The sequence below is a fragment of the Sylvia atricapilla genome, chromosome 11 (assembly GCF_009819655.1).
Source record: "Sylvia atricapilla isolate bSylAtr1 chromosome 11, bSylAtr1.pri, whole genome shotgun sequence".
NCBI lineage: Eukaryota > Metazoa > Chordata > Aves > Passeriformes > Sylviidae > Sylvia > Sylvia atricapilla.
The window spans coordinates 18,931,708-18,947,268 of NC_089150.1; the positions used below are offsets into that span (position 1 = coordinate 18,931,708).

Here is a 15,561-nt window from a genome sequence, read left to right on the forward strand (position 1 = left end):
CTCCAGGGCAGTTACAGCCACAAGTTCCAGCAGTAAAAATGTGTCCTTAAAGGGAACTGACTGACAAATTCAGCAGTGTGAGGAAGCAGCTCTAGAGCCTGGCCATGGCATTGACAACCCCTCTTTTGACACCTGAGGCTGTTACTAGAGCAGCAGACAGTGCAAACCCAGTAATTCAATATTTGGCTCCTGCGGATCACAAATACCCATCTGCTGACGTTCCAGTTAAAGAGCCAAGCAAAAACAAAGGGGTGTTGCTTTGTTTAATTTACAGCACTCCAATAAAATCCAGGATCTAAACGTTCCCCTGGGGAGGTACAGTTGTAACTACATTGTTCACACTTAATTGCAAGCACTGAAGAAGTTATTTGCACTTCTCCAACAATGCGCATTTTGGGGTTCATTCTTCATCTTCCAGACAGCTCTGCTGGAGTTTGCCAATTGGGAACAATTGAAGTGCATGCATTTCTGGAAGTCATGGACAGTTGGGAGGATAAGAGAAAGTTAGTTCAGCACCATTTGTTGAATTAAGGGTACATTAGGTCATATCTTGTGTAAAAGTAGACCATACACCACTGTAGGACAGGAGCCATAATTTCTTCAAATTGATTTTGTTTCTGATCATCTACCATGACAAGGTACATGCATAAAGTAACAACAAAGGGTATTAATTGCCAAAGTTTTACTTTTAATTAAACCTTTTTAATGATACACAGTACAATGTATCCACTACTTTGCTAAAACTCACAACAAAAGCAGGCTTCATGTTTAAAAATACTTTTCATAATAAATTCATAAATAGATGAAGGTAAAGTATAAAAAATTACCGTAGTATGCAAGCTTGCTCCCTTGTCTCCTCATATTCCAAATCATTTCAGTCAGTATTGTGATAAGAAAGTTTAAAAGCAAAACAGTTACTGATGATTAGAAATGTACAGCCTGCATCTCTCAAAGAAACCTTGGAAAGCAACAGATTTGACCTAGAAAAATGCAGAACCATTTTAACACTGTTATCACCCAAACCCCTCAAATAATTTTGGAATGCAGTGAATGAATTCAATATGAATTAAGAGATTTTTACCTTCCCCCCAGGAGGTGTGTGTGAGCCAGACTGGCTGGGATGCTCCCTGCTCTGGAGTTGTGGGGTTTTCACCTGTCAGATCTCAGCAAGTGAGGCACAGAAGAGGGAAAAACTGGCTGATAGCACAGAGCACATCTGCCTATCAGAAATCTAAACCAGGAATCTTTAAAGATCATTACAAAGAACTAAATTCACCTTCTGCTCAGTACATGCCTGTGTATCTATTTTCTGGCAGGCAGGCAGGACAGGGTCTGGTGTCCCCCCGTTTTGGGAATGGTTTTTGTGTCTCACACCATCCCAACACAGCTCTGTGGGGAATCCCTGATACTGCACCACCAAACCCTAATAGCAAAGTTATTCTCCTCATCAATATTATCACTCTCATAAGAAAGCATTTATTTTGTCAAGTATCAAACTACTTTTCACACTTTATCTATTTTCATATCATTTATAAAGGGAAAAAAAAACCTTACTTATGCACAGCATTGAAACAGGAAATGAACATGAAAAATGCAGAATAATCAGGATGCTCTGCCTTTCACATTAATGATTTTTTTTCTCTGATAACTATTTCCCTTTAGTGCAAAAACCTCTTCCACACAAGTTTTGTGCTTGATTTGCAGCAGTACCGAGATGCTTTTAAAGACTTTGGGAGGCATCTGTCTGCAGCTTTCATGTCTGTGGAAATGCAGCTCTGGCTCACTTTTAAAAAAATGTCTTCAAGTTTTCAAGACAAGTTTGCATGCTGTGTCCAAAGGACAAGGTTCCAAACCCTTGTTTTTACATATGAGAATCTAGGCACCCAAAGGGAGCAAGAGCTCCACTTTTGGTGAAGTTCTTGGAAATCTGTCAGTATTAGCTGATAGGAAAGCTACGGGTGGTTTTAGCTGGGCTTCATTTAGATTTTTCCCCCTGAAAAACCTGCTTTCCAGTGCAGCGAGAGTACGGAAATCATCAGGATTTCTCCTCTGTTCTTAGGTGTTCTCATTTTTCTCCAATTTTGTTTTGCGAAGCAAACACCAGCAGGTTTCTGGGCCGACGTTCATTTGATTTTATGTTTACATAATTATAAATATTTGTCCAAGTTCCATCCGTGATGATGGAACTGGATGAGAAACTGGAGATAAAATTAGCTTAAAATCAATACAAAGGGTAACAAAGTCTCCTGGGAACCACATTGTGCTGATGGTTTCATTTCAGTATTTGCCTCTGCATTGCACTCCCAAGTGCTGCAAGGCAGAGATCAATATCCCCTCCTGTGCTTTTGTAATATTTTTGCACACTTTGGTACTGCCAAAAAGAAATGATAAATACTAATGCAAATACATGAGCAGCCAAGAGGATCTGCTTAAAAGCAGTTACTGCACCATAGCCTTGTTAATGTTCAACTGGCAGTAAACAGATTTCTTGGCAAATGCTTATGCTGTGAACTCTGAACAAGCACTACTGAATTATTCACCTGATGTCCATCAGTGCCCATTTATACCCTGGCAGCTGAAACTCAGGTTTTTACCCGTAAATCACAGGTTTATTGCTCCTCACTCTCTTCACCCAGGCATCCTTTTGGCTGCAATAGGATTAATGGAGTTAAACCAACCATCTTCCTCATGCCTGAATTCCACAGCTCCCAGGTCTGAGAAAGTCTTCAGCAGGGCAGTGAAAAGCTCTAAATTTACTGTTTATTTCTGGTCAAGAAGCTCCCTGCCTAGTGGGCAGTGAACAAAGGAAGGGTTTGGTAATCAAAATAAATTTTAACTGCTGACAGCCCAGGCACCACCAGCTGCTAACCTAAAAAATAAACCAGGTCTTCAGGTTTCTTCTGAATAAAAAATGAACCAGGTCTTCTTTTATTTCTTTTGTTCAGTCAGGAGGGCATGCAAACTTGTACTCCACTTGCTACAACGTGGAAGAGCCAAGAGTTAAAAGACAAAAGTGATTTAAAGCCACAGCTTTAGTTTTCTGCAGGAAACTGAACACTAACTGGAATTGGTGCCTTCATTTAAAGTACAGCAAACCCATCACTGCTGCTGTATTGAACATTTTCTGAGTGAACCAGGCGGACCTGCAGACAGAGCCTCACCCTTCAAGCCTAGTTTAAGAGATACATCCAGGCAAATTGTAAAGAGAAGTGTAGTGCCTGGTCTAATTCTACTTTTGACTAGAAAAACTTCATAAATGAAGAAAATGGATCAATAATTCCTCAGTCCTTCATCTACTGTAAAAGCACAATCATTCACTGGCTGCACTGGAAGCAGGACTTATATTAATTTTGCTTCTTGTTCCAGTTTCAGGATGAGTTACTATGTAAACTGTGGATTTCAGTCTGAGAAGTAGCAATACTGTTCTTAAATGCATGTGGATTTTCCTCAGCATTAAAATAATTTGGCACTAATCCTGCAGGTAATGGGGGGCTGAGCTCATCTGGGGGTCCCTGTTCAAGCAGAACTGCAGGACCATGACCTACAGATAGAAAGTGAAATGTCTGCAAATTTTCTGTACCTTAAGGATCTCACCAGGAGGAAAAGCAGTCACCAGCACTGAGTTTTAGCCTGGACTGTCTTTCCCAGTTTCTTCTGAGAGGAGAATATAGGGAATACACCAACTAGGGTATGGAAAATTCCCATTTTCATCCCCGTTCCCAATTTTAAATCCCCAAATGTCTAGCTGGACATTTTTTGCCTCCTGTCTTTGGAAGTAGGAATATCCTGGAAAACTATCCAAAAACACAACCAAGTCCTGCAGCTCAGCCTGCCCTCCTGTAGAAAATAGCAGAATTGTGAAAGCTGTACTAGTTGAAAAAATTTAAGGCCTTTTTCATTCTCACAACTATAAAACTTGAAAACTAACCCCTTAGATAGAAGCAAACAGGCTACAAAGCACACAATACTCCTCCGTTATCTACCTCACAGTTTAAAAAAACAGAAAGAGGAGAGACTGGTTTCATATTTGCTACAGGAAGATGAAGAGTATTAAAATTGGTATCCATTAGCCCTTTCCTAAATCGTCCTAATTTTCATGACACTGGATATGTTGGATGACTAAACTGGTGCAGCCCTAGTAACAAAACAGTTCAAGTCCTTTTTGATCTGGATTTTTCAAAGAGACAAGTGACGTCAAGTGAGTGCTTTTTGAAAAGTAACTCCTTCAAATTATCAGGATTGCCATCCCTGAACACATTTGCTTTATAAAATATTGCTGCTCCTGCTCTCCTTGCAAATCCACTTTTGTAGGGTGCCTGAGAGTGTAAATGCAGAGGAATCCATCAGTACCTCAGCTACATCTACAAGATACTCTACAGAGCTGCATCTGAAAGAACTGGATTTTGAAATCTATTTTACTTTATGTAGACTTTTGATCCACTATGAAAGATTTTTTTCCTGCTGAATCCTTTAAAGAAATGAAAAGCAACTGGTAACTTGTGCTAGGGAGAGGGGAACATTTGGGTACAAAGGGAATTTGGGAGGGAATCACTCAAAAAGACACTCGTTTCTCACAACCAAGAAGTTGCAGTCATGCACTTCTCAGCTATTCTGAGGTCTTCTTCCCCATTATATGCCCATGTAGTATTTAAAGAGATGGTTTAAAAAAACAAAACCAATAAAAAAAAATCAAATCCACTCATGCCACTTATGCACTCTGGTACCATAACATCAAATGTTTGACCAGAATGAACCCTGTATTTGACCATTAGGCACATGGCAAGAGATCTTGGCTACAGTCAGTTCAAGGTTTCTCCAGTTCCTGTTCCCAGTGGTGCAGGTCTTGAGTTGGGGAATGAAATGATGAGACCTGAGGGCAAAACCTCAGTGATGCTTCCACTTGGAAAAAGGAGCTATCACTTGTGCAAGTAACAGGCAAATGAAATGCATCTTCCCTCTCCTCAAGGCTGTTTTAAATCACCACCCTGGTCCAATCCTGCTTGTGACAGAGCTGAGGCTGCTTTTGGTTTCTGTTAAAACACTAACTTCAAATGAGAACAAAACCTGAGAGCAGCTCCCCCACCTGGGCCTGTTCCAACAGCAACTCATGTGCCCTAGGACAGGTGACTGCTATTTGGTCCTATAATCAAAATCTTGGCTATTATGACCCTTGAAATACCATCATCAAAGCACTGACACTTTCTGGTCACTAGTGGAGTGCTGAGGATTTGAAGAGACACTGTCAAGATTGCCTACTCCAAAAACGACCTCCTTTGCCACCAGTCCCATGCTAAATGCTTAGATCTTTGGGTTTGCATCAGCCTCTTCCCCAACCAAATGTCTTCCCACCCCAAAATACCAAGTTCAGAGTAGTTTCCTCCATTTTTTTGTAACTCGTATGAAGGTTACAGAAAATAAAATGGTGGGGACAAACGCTGAGTAAGTTTTTCAGAGGGTTTGACTTTTAGGACTACCTCTCCAAAGTCCCTTTTTAAAAATAAGACACTGAAGCAAACAGGATTGTGTGTCTAACTTCTACAAAATTGCTGGTTTCACAGGAGGAGGAGGAGAATATGGCTACCATGCTACTCAGCATTAGGGTGAAGCACCATCTAAATTCCAGTAAAGTTAGGGATATCAGCTAGCTCTTATCAGCAACCACACCCCCAGCCTTCCACAACGTCCTTGCTGTCGAGCTTGATGCTGTCAGTGCTCTTCTCACTGAACATGGGCCCTCCATGCCTCATCATCAGCTCCGTGGCCACCTTCACAAAAGCCTCCTCCACGTTGCTGGAGTCCTTCGCAGAGGTCTCTATGGCACAGATGATGTTGTCATAGTGTTCAGCCAGGCTCTGAGCTTCCTCCAGCTGAACCTCTCTAAGGTCACTTAGGTCAGACTTGTTTCCTGGAAGGAAAGGAAACAACAGAGCCATTGATCACGGCTTGTTTGTGTCACAGGAAGCGCTTGGCAGGAGGTTCTCGGGTTGCCCAAGGAAGCTGAAGAATTTCCATTCCGTAGATTTTCAAAATGTGGCTGAAAAGGCCCCGACCAACCTGACTCTGGCCTTGGTTGGACTGGATAATCTCCCCAGCCCTTTCCAACCTGTATCTCTGTGTTACCCATAAGGAACAGAAAAAAGTAACTGAGCAGTGGTTGGCTGCAGACCCTAACAGAGGAGAATTGGCTAGAAATTGAAGTTAAAACCATCCTGTGAGAACAGCAGTTGTCTGCTGATTCCCAGGGAAATCTAGAATGGTACTGCTGTTGTATCAGCAGCTCTACAGGCCCCAAGAGCCACATCTGAATCCAAAACATTTGGGCTGGAAAGCAGAACTTGTAGCAAAGGACTGGCAAACTCTGATTGCCCCAAAGTCCTTCCAAAATTACCTCTCTGCTGAATTATGTATGTGTGTGTGTGTTCCAACCCACCAAAGCACACCAGCTTGCTACGGTGGAGCTTCCCTGGACCCTGGAAACCTGAAGATCTTTATGAGGAAATGCAGTGCAATGCAATGAGATGCAATGCAACGAGATGATGTGAAATGCAACGAAATAACTCCACAGCAGCTGTGCCTCAGAACTGGGCACCCCAGTTCTCTATTAAATGAGATGCAAAGGACTCAAAGTCTATTCCTTAACAGAAGTCAATCAGAGCAAAGCAAATCAGCTCTTTTGGTAAAATTTCCAGTCGGGTCTATGGCACACGCCTTAACTTCAGGCAGAAACAAAGCCTGTGTCCACATTAAAGAAGCCCTGAGATTCCCAACTCACCAATGAGTAACTGCACGATGTTGGAGCCAGCGTACTTCCTGACATCCTCGATCCAGCGAGGGATGGACAGGAAGGAGGCCTTCTTGCTGATGTCATAGGCCAGGATGGCCCCGTTGGCGCTGCGGTAGTAACTCTGCGTGATGGTCCTGAACCTCTCCTGGCCTGCTGTGTCCCAGATCTGCAGCTGAGGGGACACAGCACAGCGTGAGACACAGCACACAGTGACACATGGCCACAGACACACGGCACACAGTGACACACGGCCACAGACACACGGCACACGGTGACACACGGCCACAGACACACGGCACACAGTGACACACACAGCACACGGTGACACAGCAGCTGCTCTCCTCAACCAAGAGAGAGGACTTGATCCAAGGGCCTTGACCCAAATCTCCTGTAAGCTGGAATTCTGGAAGCTGAAAATTTAGGGTTTAGGATACAGGAATGTATATGGGGCAATATGGAGGATTTAGGGCATTGTCTGAGTCCTTCTTCCTCACCTTCTTCTTGGTTTCAGGTGTTTTTTTCTAATTGGGTGAAGTGTCCACATTGCGGGCCTTGGGTGGTCAGTTATTGGGTCAAAAGTATAAATAATATAGGTGTCATCTTGTTATTGGGTGATTAGCACTTAAATAACCTTGGAAAGAGTTAGATCCATCCATTTTACCTCAGTTTTCTACCTTGCTGGTTAGAGCTCACAACTCCTGAGGCTGTGCTATAGATAAAAATTAATAAACACTGAGTCCAAACACGAAACTGTGATTCCTGTGTGTGAATCCTGGCTCTAACATGACGAAAAGAAGATAAAAACCTCACACCTGTATATGCAATACATTCTAGCCTTTTGATCATGATCTAAGGATGAGAATCTATGCTTGAGAACCTTGATATAAGCAGATATATAATAATTACATATATATAAATATATATGTAATCTATGCTGAGAACTTGGCTGCTCAAAGTTTGTACCTGCCTCACTTGGGACCCTGGTTTCCTGCCAGTGAGCTCCTTCTGTGGCAGACTTTGGAACTCTTTGGTGTGCCCAGCCCTACCCTTTTGTCACCAACTGCAGCAGAGGCAGCAGAACAAGGTGCCAGCCTGCACCAAGGTCACCTGGTGTGTCACTGAAAGCACAGGTGAGTTTTGGCTACCACACCACCTGTGGTTCTGCCAGTTCTGTCACGGACTGGAACGAAGGGAGCAGGATGTGGTCACACAATCTGAGAGCACTGGCGCTGTGTTAGAAGGAAATACGACACAATTAAAAGAATATAGATAAAAGAGTGTGTAAACAAAATGCCAGCAATCCTAAGTTTCAATAAAGTCAGTCAAGGATCTGGCCAGTCTAAATCACTTGTCCTTTTCTGGATGGTAAACCAGACATTACATCTGGACGGGAAAAAGAAATGCTTGGCTTATATACTTTTGCCTAAATCCAGCAGCAAAAGAATCATGAGTTTAGTATCAGAGTTTGAGTTCCCAGTACTAGATGTTCCAGAGGAAGAATAATTCAGAGTGGACAAACACAATATCCTGCTCATAGGGAATTTCTTTGTAAATCCTGCTGGTTTATAGGTTGTCTAACGTCCTGGAACACGATGGCTTATATTCCAGGATCTTTTAATCTAAAGTAACTGTGGATGTTCTCATCCTCCATATAAATCTCTAATCCTTTCTGAATCTTCCAAAGCTCTTGGCTTCAATATGCAGTCTAAAGAATTCTCCTTTATAAATCTATATTCTGTTGCACTTTCATTTCTCTATCCCCAAATGATAAATGAGAGACCAGAGCTTGTCTATTTGTGCTATTCCTTAAATCCTGCATCTCCACTGAAAAAGAACATAAGCAAACACTACTGGGGTTTTTAATCTTCCCATAGCATGGACCTTTTATTTATGGCTTTCCCCTTCTCTGAACCTCCTTATTTTAAAGTGTTGTCGACAACACAATGTGCCAGTGCTATTTTATCCATACCAAATAATATGGAATCATTTTTCCTTTTACTTCTTTTGCACAGGAGTGTTTTCTTGGTATCTTCTGACTCTGCTGCATTTTCGAGCAGCACATTTCACTTTGGAAAAGGCTGTGCTGATAAGATCTCATTTCCTGTGCTAAGCAAGCATTCAGATCCCAGCTGATATATGTACAGCTTAGAGGGAATCAATCCAAGGAGAAAGGGCTTCTCAGTTCTGGTAAGATATTCTCAGAGAAGGGGAAGAGACTGTAATGGCCTCAGAAAACCACAGAGCAATGATTGTTAATGACACAGATAATGGTTCAGAGCAGTCAACAGCAATTAGCAGAGACAAAGAAACTGGGGGCAGGTTCATGGATGATCTCTGTACCCAGGTCTCCCACCAGACCTTTGTGTTTGTTAAATCTCAATACTTGATTAGGTCGAGTGCTAGAAAATGCTAATTATGATTACTCAACTCCTGGGAAGGGCCTGAGGGATTCTGTGCATACAGACAAACTGGAAACACCTGAATTAAAAAATAAAATTGTTTTCGCTTACACTTTTCATGTGGTGTAAATAAAAGTGCAGAATGACTGAGCTAAGAACAACTCCTCCCTCAGTTTGGATGCTTGAAAACCTTGCCTTGTCACATAGTTTGTCATTTGAATACTGTCATATCATTAAGAATACACACTACAGACCCAGCAGGGAAGTATTAGGAACCAGATCACTTAATGTAAAGCAAGTGTAAAGGAAAAACTCAGGTAGTCTGCTTGACAGCATCTTTAGGAAGTGCCAAGAAAAATATTTCCATGTAACATTAATCAGTCTGACATATGGTTAAAAGTATAATTATAAATTATTTTTATTTCTAACTACTAAATTATAAATTCATTTATAATTACTAAATAATTATTTAAAATTGCCAGTTCTGATGCTAAGTAACCAATACTTTCTCCAGCATGTCTACAGAGATACATTTCACAGAGTTCTACTGAAAAAGAACCATGACAACTATACAAAAATACCAATCACAACTATAACTTTAACCAGCTTGTGCATAGTACAAGTTTTACATAGTATTTCTGTTAAACTATATTTACTGTAACTCTTGACAAAAAAATAACCATTGAAAACTCTTGGGGAAAAAAAAAATCTAGTCTTAGTATTTCTCATTCCAAAATCCCTCAGTTTAAGTTAAAATTTAAATACCAAAAGAACTGTACTAGCCACAGTTTATTTAGAAAAATATGCTCGTGTATGACATATGTTGTAAATGACACAAAGTTCTTAATTATTTATTCCCTTGATTTAAGTGCTTCGGCCACGTCTGTCACTCAGTAACCTCTAAAAGCAGTTCCTGATTTTGTAATTTGGCAACTCCTCTGGTGTGAGAAAGACAGAGAGAAGTTGAGATTGCTGCAGAATTGTGCTGAATTCATTTAAAACCACTAATTAAAACACCTCTGAAATCAGAGATTGGGGGCAGGCCTTCAGGGGAACCAGTGCTAGGAACAAAAGAGCCCAGGGTAAAGAACAGGGAATAAATACTCATTGTTCACAAGGAATATGGCAGAATCAAGGAGTCACATTTCTCCTGATAATTGTTTCACTACTGAACGCTCATTTCCTCACAAAACCTGATTATTTTTATCTGCTCTTAGCTTTGAACTTTTTGGACAGCCACACTCTTCATGGTGCCACATAAAGGACAGTGAGAGACAGCAGGAAAAAAATCTGAAACAAGGAGTGTTTCAATTGGAAAACAGAAGGTGGTAAAATTCACAGAGGTTCTCTGGAACATCATTCTGGGATGTCTGCTCAGAAAGCAGATTTTGAACTACAGAAACAGACAAAATGTTGAAGATGGTGAGTGACAGGTTGACCAAAGAGCACAGGAAATGTTCATTATCAAACGGGCCAAAGTGGCTGCTTTTTGCATTGATAAACATATTGTTTATCAGAGGTTAATGCTTAACAGATGGCCCCAAGACACATTAAATAATTTTTCCCTCCCTCACTTCCTACATAATTTATTAAGTACTTTCCTGATTCTTCTAAAGTATCACAGGAGTTCAGGTGTACTCCTGCTTGTGGAGCAGCATAAATAATGACTAAGTACATCCTCCAGCTGATACCTTCCTTCACAAAAACAGAGATGTCACTTTTGCAGCAACATTCCAAAAAATTTCCCAGCAGTGAAATACTGGACCTAAAGACTGTGCTAAATGAGTCTTAACCAACTGTGTCTGAACCCTGTCATCTCAAATGGCAAACAATAATATACATTCCTGCAGGCTGGCAAATCACAACACTGGCTCCTAAAAACATTTATTGAAACAGCCTTGCAACTTAATCCATGCAGTTTTTGCCAAAAGCAACATCTCTGTGGCGCTGTATTTCAATTTAAAGTGATATTCATGGACAGAAGAGTCAGGATGAACTGCTCCATTCAAAAGTTTCCCTACACAATTCTCAGACAATGAGGAATTCCTCTTTTTTGGGAATGTAGCATTCCCATTTGCTCCAGGTTATGAGTGTCAAAGGAGTTGACAGAGAGCTACATTTTCCTCTGGATATCAAAGAATATTGCTTCCAATAGCTCTGCTTTTATCTGTGTAGCAAAGTTATTAAATCCCCAGTCAGGAGACAGGCCAGTTAACAAGTCCCAACTTTGTGTTACTGGCAATTCAGCCAGATCATGACACAAAAATACATTTTTGGCCATTCTGAAAGGAATACAGTTCACAGCCAGGAGGCCTGAATCAAAGCCAATAATCTTGATAACATATGGGCTGAAAAAGCTTGTGAATGAAGAAGTGCAGTGGTACATAAAGAAGTGTTTGTTGTAAAAGGAATGTGTTTTCAACTGTTCTTCTCTCCTGCTACTTTCTGAAAGTTATGCTGAGGGAGAAAAAAACTATGGCACAGAGGAAAAAATACTTTATGTAAGACACTCTGAAATGACAGCATAAAGTAGACATTAAAGACAATCAGCTCACAGGAGGTAATTCATCAAAAGAAAAAGACTGTTGTTATTACTAACCATGATTTATGGACTTGGACTTAAGAATGTCCTTGCCTATCATTATGTAAAATCTTAGTTCCAGCATTTTATAAATATCTTTTCTTGCAGTGACATAACAGTTATAAAACGGTTTTGTTCTGTTTGCCAGATTTTTTCTATCACTCCAAGAACAAGTAATTATTTTATCAATAGGACTTTAATCACCATGCATTAAGTGATTAACGCCACTTTTAAACACTTTTGGGTGATTAACAAGACCAACTTTGGGGCGCTACAGTCTGTACTCCAGGATTTAGCCAGCCAGGAAGGATGTCTTTTAGAGAAAGCAGTATGCCACAATTTCCAACAGCATGTACTAGAACATTTCTTGAAATGAAGACAGCCTGCAGACATTTCATAAAGCTGTTTTCTTTCTATATGAAGTTTAGTCAGCTTCAGCAGCAGTGTATGGAACACCACGTGAGACACTTGAAAGAACACAGCTTCAAGGTGCAAGGAAAGCCTCAAGTTTCATAAATATTTAAAAAAAGGAAGTTATTTGCAGCACCTTAACCTTCAGTATTCCAACAGGCATCTTTTCCTTTACCCAAAAAAACCCAACACATCAAAGGAAAGTGAGACCTAAAATTCTTGGTTCTAAATGTTTCAGAAATATTATGTAACTGCGACGGGAACACTTGAAGGTTGAAACAGAAAGGGGCACATTTAACTTTAAATTGTTTGTTTCAATCTCAAAATAAGTGTTGGGTTGCCATACTACCCTTAGCCAGACTGAAAATGAAGTTTTGGCCACTGGGAAGGTGGAACAAGTAGCGTTCAAGAGCTCCCTGTTTCTTTCTTTTTTTCTTTTTTCCAATTTTTTTTCTTGTAGACACTTTGTTCTGAAGGAACTTCTAAAGATGAACCTCTAAAACATTATAAAAACAGGGGTTTTTTTTCATTCCTGCACTATTTGTTAAATAGGAAACAATACTGTCTTGAGTAGCATAAACCCCTAAGGAAATCAAAGCAGCAATTACCTGGCCTGCTTTTGTAAGGCAAGAAGTGCAAATAGTGTGTGTAAGGGAGCCCAAAAATTACTTCTTTATTTCCTGTGTTCCAAGAGCATGCTCAGCAAATCTGACCCAGGTTAGACGGGCTGCTGGGAAATCTCAATCCAACGGGAAAAGTCTGAATTAAACTTCACACACCCTCCAAACTTGAACAGACCAAACAAGAAAAACATCCCTTCAAGCAAATGCTTTCATATTCAGCCTGTGTCCCTGACTCAGCAGCTGACAAAAGTATCTGTAAGGTAAATCAGCAGGAGTGTTGGATTAATTTCCCTAAAATAATACTTAAAACACTCTTCTTCAATATGTGCATTCCTTTTTTTTTTTTTTTTTTTTTTTTTTTTTTTCCCAAGTGGAAGTACAGAACAACCCAAACAAAAAGTTTCAAGACCTTGCACTTCTTTACTTGTTTTTTTGTAAAATACTTAAAAAATAACACACAGGCTTTGCTACAGACAGGCTCCTACTCCAGGAATATTCAGGCGTAAGTAGTGACAACGTGAAAAAGCACACCTAGGAAGTTTGGCTGATTTCCTGGGGTACTCCTGGCACCAGGAGCAGACACATTTGTCACTTTCTGTGTGCCCGGCATTTAAACGCAGCCAGGTTTCAACCTTAAGGGAGAACCCCACTCGTCACTTGCCACGAAGTGTGGAAGAGGCACTGACAGCTCCAAGAAAACCTGAGTTTCCTTCTCAGCTCCCAGCCCCAGGCAGACGTGCCAGGGAAAAGTGTGACACTAACAACAAAATAAACACTGCTAAATAAACAAGCAGGGTGTGGGACTGCTAATCCCTCTCTGTTCCTAAAAACCAGAGGCTTCATTTCTTCTCTTTTCCGCAGCTTTCTCACCTTAATACTCTGCTCACCCAGAGAAAAAAACACAGCAGAGGACTTTGACACCTCCTCTGCGAAACACAGGCCAAAACTTAACGGCATCCCTGTGTTTGTGTGTCACCAAAAGCTTCACAATTCCATCGCCTTTCCCCAGGCAGTGCCCGGATTAAATGCTTTTTAGTCTAACCTGGGGAAAGGGTAGTTGTTCGATCCCTTTCTTGGGGGGGCTGGTGACGGGATTGAGCCCAGTTTAAAGGATCTACTATAAACCGCAGGTGCTTTAAACATTTTGTCCGCACTGTTTGCCGGCGCTCACAGGGTGAGCCCAGCCCAAGGGGATCTGTGCCACTGAGAATCTGAGCACAGATCCACACGTCCTAGGCTCCTTCCAACCCTAACAACCAGCTGATTTCCTCCAGCATGAAAAAAAAAAAAAAAAAAAAAAAAAAAAAAAGAAGAAGAAGTAGATGTCAAATTTAGACTATATTGGTTCCATAAAGAAGAACCGTAAAAACGGCACTTCCTGTGACACTCTGTAAACCGTGTCTCAAGATAACAACACGCCTAGTTTAAGAACCTTCTCTCAACCTGCCAGTTCCACATCCCTTTCGGGAAAGGCGAGAGCCCAGCTGAGCTTTCCCGAGCCCTGTAAACACGGCCGGCAGCCCGAGGGAAGGCACAGGGAGCCCAGGGCAGCCTGAGGGAGGATTTCCCTGCCCGGGCTTTCGGCGGACCCGGCCCGGCCCCGCGGCCACTGTCCCCGGCCCGCTCGGCTCTCCGGCCCGCCTGAGGGCCCCATGGGCCCGGCGCCGCTCACCTTCACCCGCTTGCCCTGGATCTCCAGGCTCTTCATGGTGAAGTCCACGCCGATGGTGCTGCCCTGGCGCTCGGAGAAGGCCCCGGTCTTGAAGCGCTGCACCAGGCAGGTCTTGCCCACGCTGGCGTCGCCGATCAGCACCAGCTTGAAGAGGAAGTCGTAGCTTTCCTCGGCCTCGGGGCCGGCGCCCAGCGCGGCCGCTCCGGGCATGGCGGGGGCGCTACGGCCGAGGGCAGCCGGCTCTGCGCAGCGCCCGCCGCCCCACCGCCGGGGACCGCCCCGGGACCGCCTCAGCACCGCCCCGGGACCGCCCGGGACCGCCGGGGACTGCCCGGGACCGCCCCGGGACCGCCTCAGCACCGCCCCGGGACCGCCCCGGGACCGCCTCAGCACCGCCTCAGCACCGCCCCGGGACCGCCGGGGACCGCCCGGGAACGCCCGGGAACGCCTCACTCCGCCCGGGATTGCCAGGCACGGCGCCGGGACCGCCCGGGAACGCCTCAGCACCGCCCCGGTTCACCGCCGGCACCGCCCGGGACCTCCCCGAGGCCGCCCCGCTCCGCCCGCCACCGCGTCGGGATCGCCCCGGGCCCGCCCCAGTCCGCCCCGGTTCACCGCCGGGACCGCCCCGGGACCGCCCTGGATCGCCAGGCACGGCGCCGGGACCGCCCCGGGATCGCCCGGGATTGCCCGGCATCGCCCGCGGCCGGGCTGCGACGGCTCCGAGCGGGGATCGGTCACCGGGCGGGGATCGGTCACTGCCCCGGGATCGGTCACCGGGCGGGGATCGGTCATGCCCCGGGATCGATCACTGCCCCGGGATCGGTCATGCCCCGGGATCGGTCATGCCCCGGGATCGGTCACCGGGCGGGGTCGGTCGCTGTGTGTGCCAGCAGGCGGTGGCGGCTCCGTGGTGCTGATGAGCCATCAGCCGCTCCCTGGGCGGAGCCCCGCACCCTCCGGTGTCGGTCCTGGGCCGAGTGACAGTGTTGTGTTCTGCTGGGTTTGTGTATTCCTTTCGCAGAAATAAACAAGTGCAGTCAGTTGCCATTCAGCCTTCCAGGAAGTGCAGCTGGCTCGCCTCGCTGGCT

The 15,561-nt window shown here is 43.8% G+C and overlaps 1 protein-coding gene across 1 annotated transcript; it reads right to left on the minus strand.

The window, feature by feature from the left end:
* Positions 1–667: 667 nt before the first annotated feature.
* On the minus strand, positions 668–14,748 carry RAB43 (RAB43, member RAS oncogene family). The gene is made up of 3 exons (XM_066326967.1): positions 14,471–14,748; positions 6,773–6,956; positions 668–5,905 (listed from the first exon to the last, which is right to left on the minus strand). Exons 1-3 carry the CDS (start codon positions 14,678–14,680, stop codon positions 5,652–5,654), a joined length of 648 nt encoding a protein of 215 aa, XP_066183064.1. The 5' UTR covers positions 14,681–14,748; the 3' UTR covers positions 668–5,651.
* Between the last annotated feature and the right edge of the window lie 813 nt (positions 14,749–15,561).

Excerpts from the sequence above, each read along its gene's own strand:
- RAB43 (XM_066326967.1), bottom strand. The coding sequence starts at position 14,680 with ATGCCCGGAGCGGCCGCGCTGGGCGCCGGCCCCGAGGCCGAGGAAAGC. Across the intron at positions 6,957-14,470 it reads TCCAGGGCAAGCGGGTGAAG|CTGCAGATCTGGGACACAGC; the intron begins GTGAGCGGCGCC and ends GTGTCCCCTCAG. Across the intron at positions 5,906-6,772 it reads CATCGTGCAGTTACTCATTG|GAAACAAGTCTGACCTAAGT; the intron begins GTGAGTTGGGAA and ends CTTTCCTTCCAG.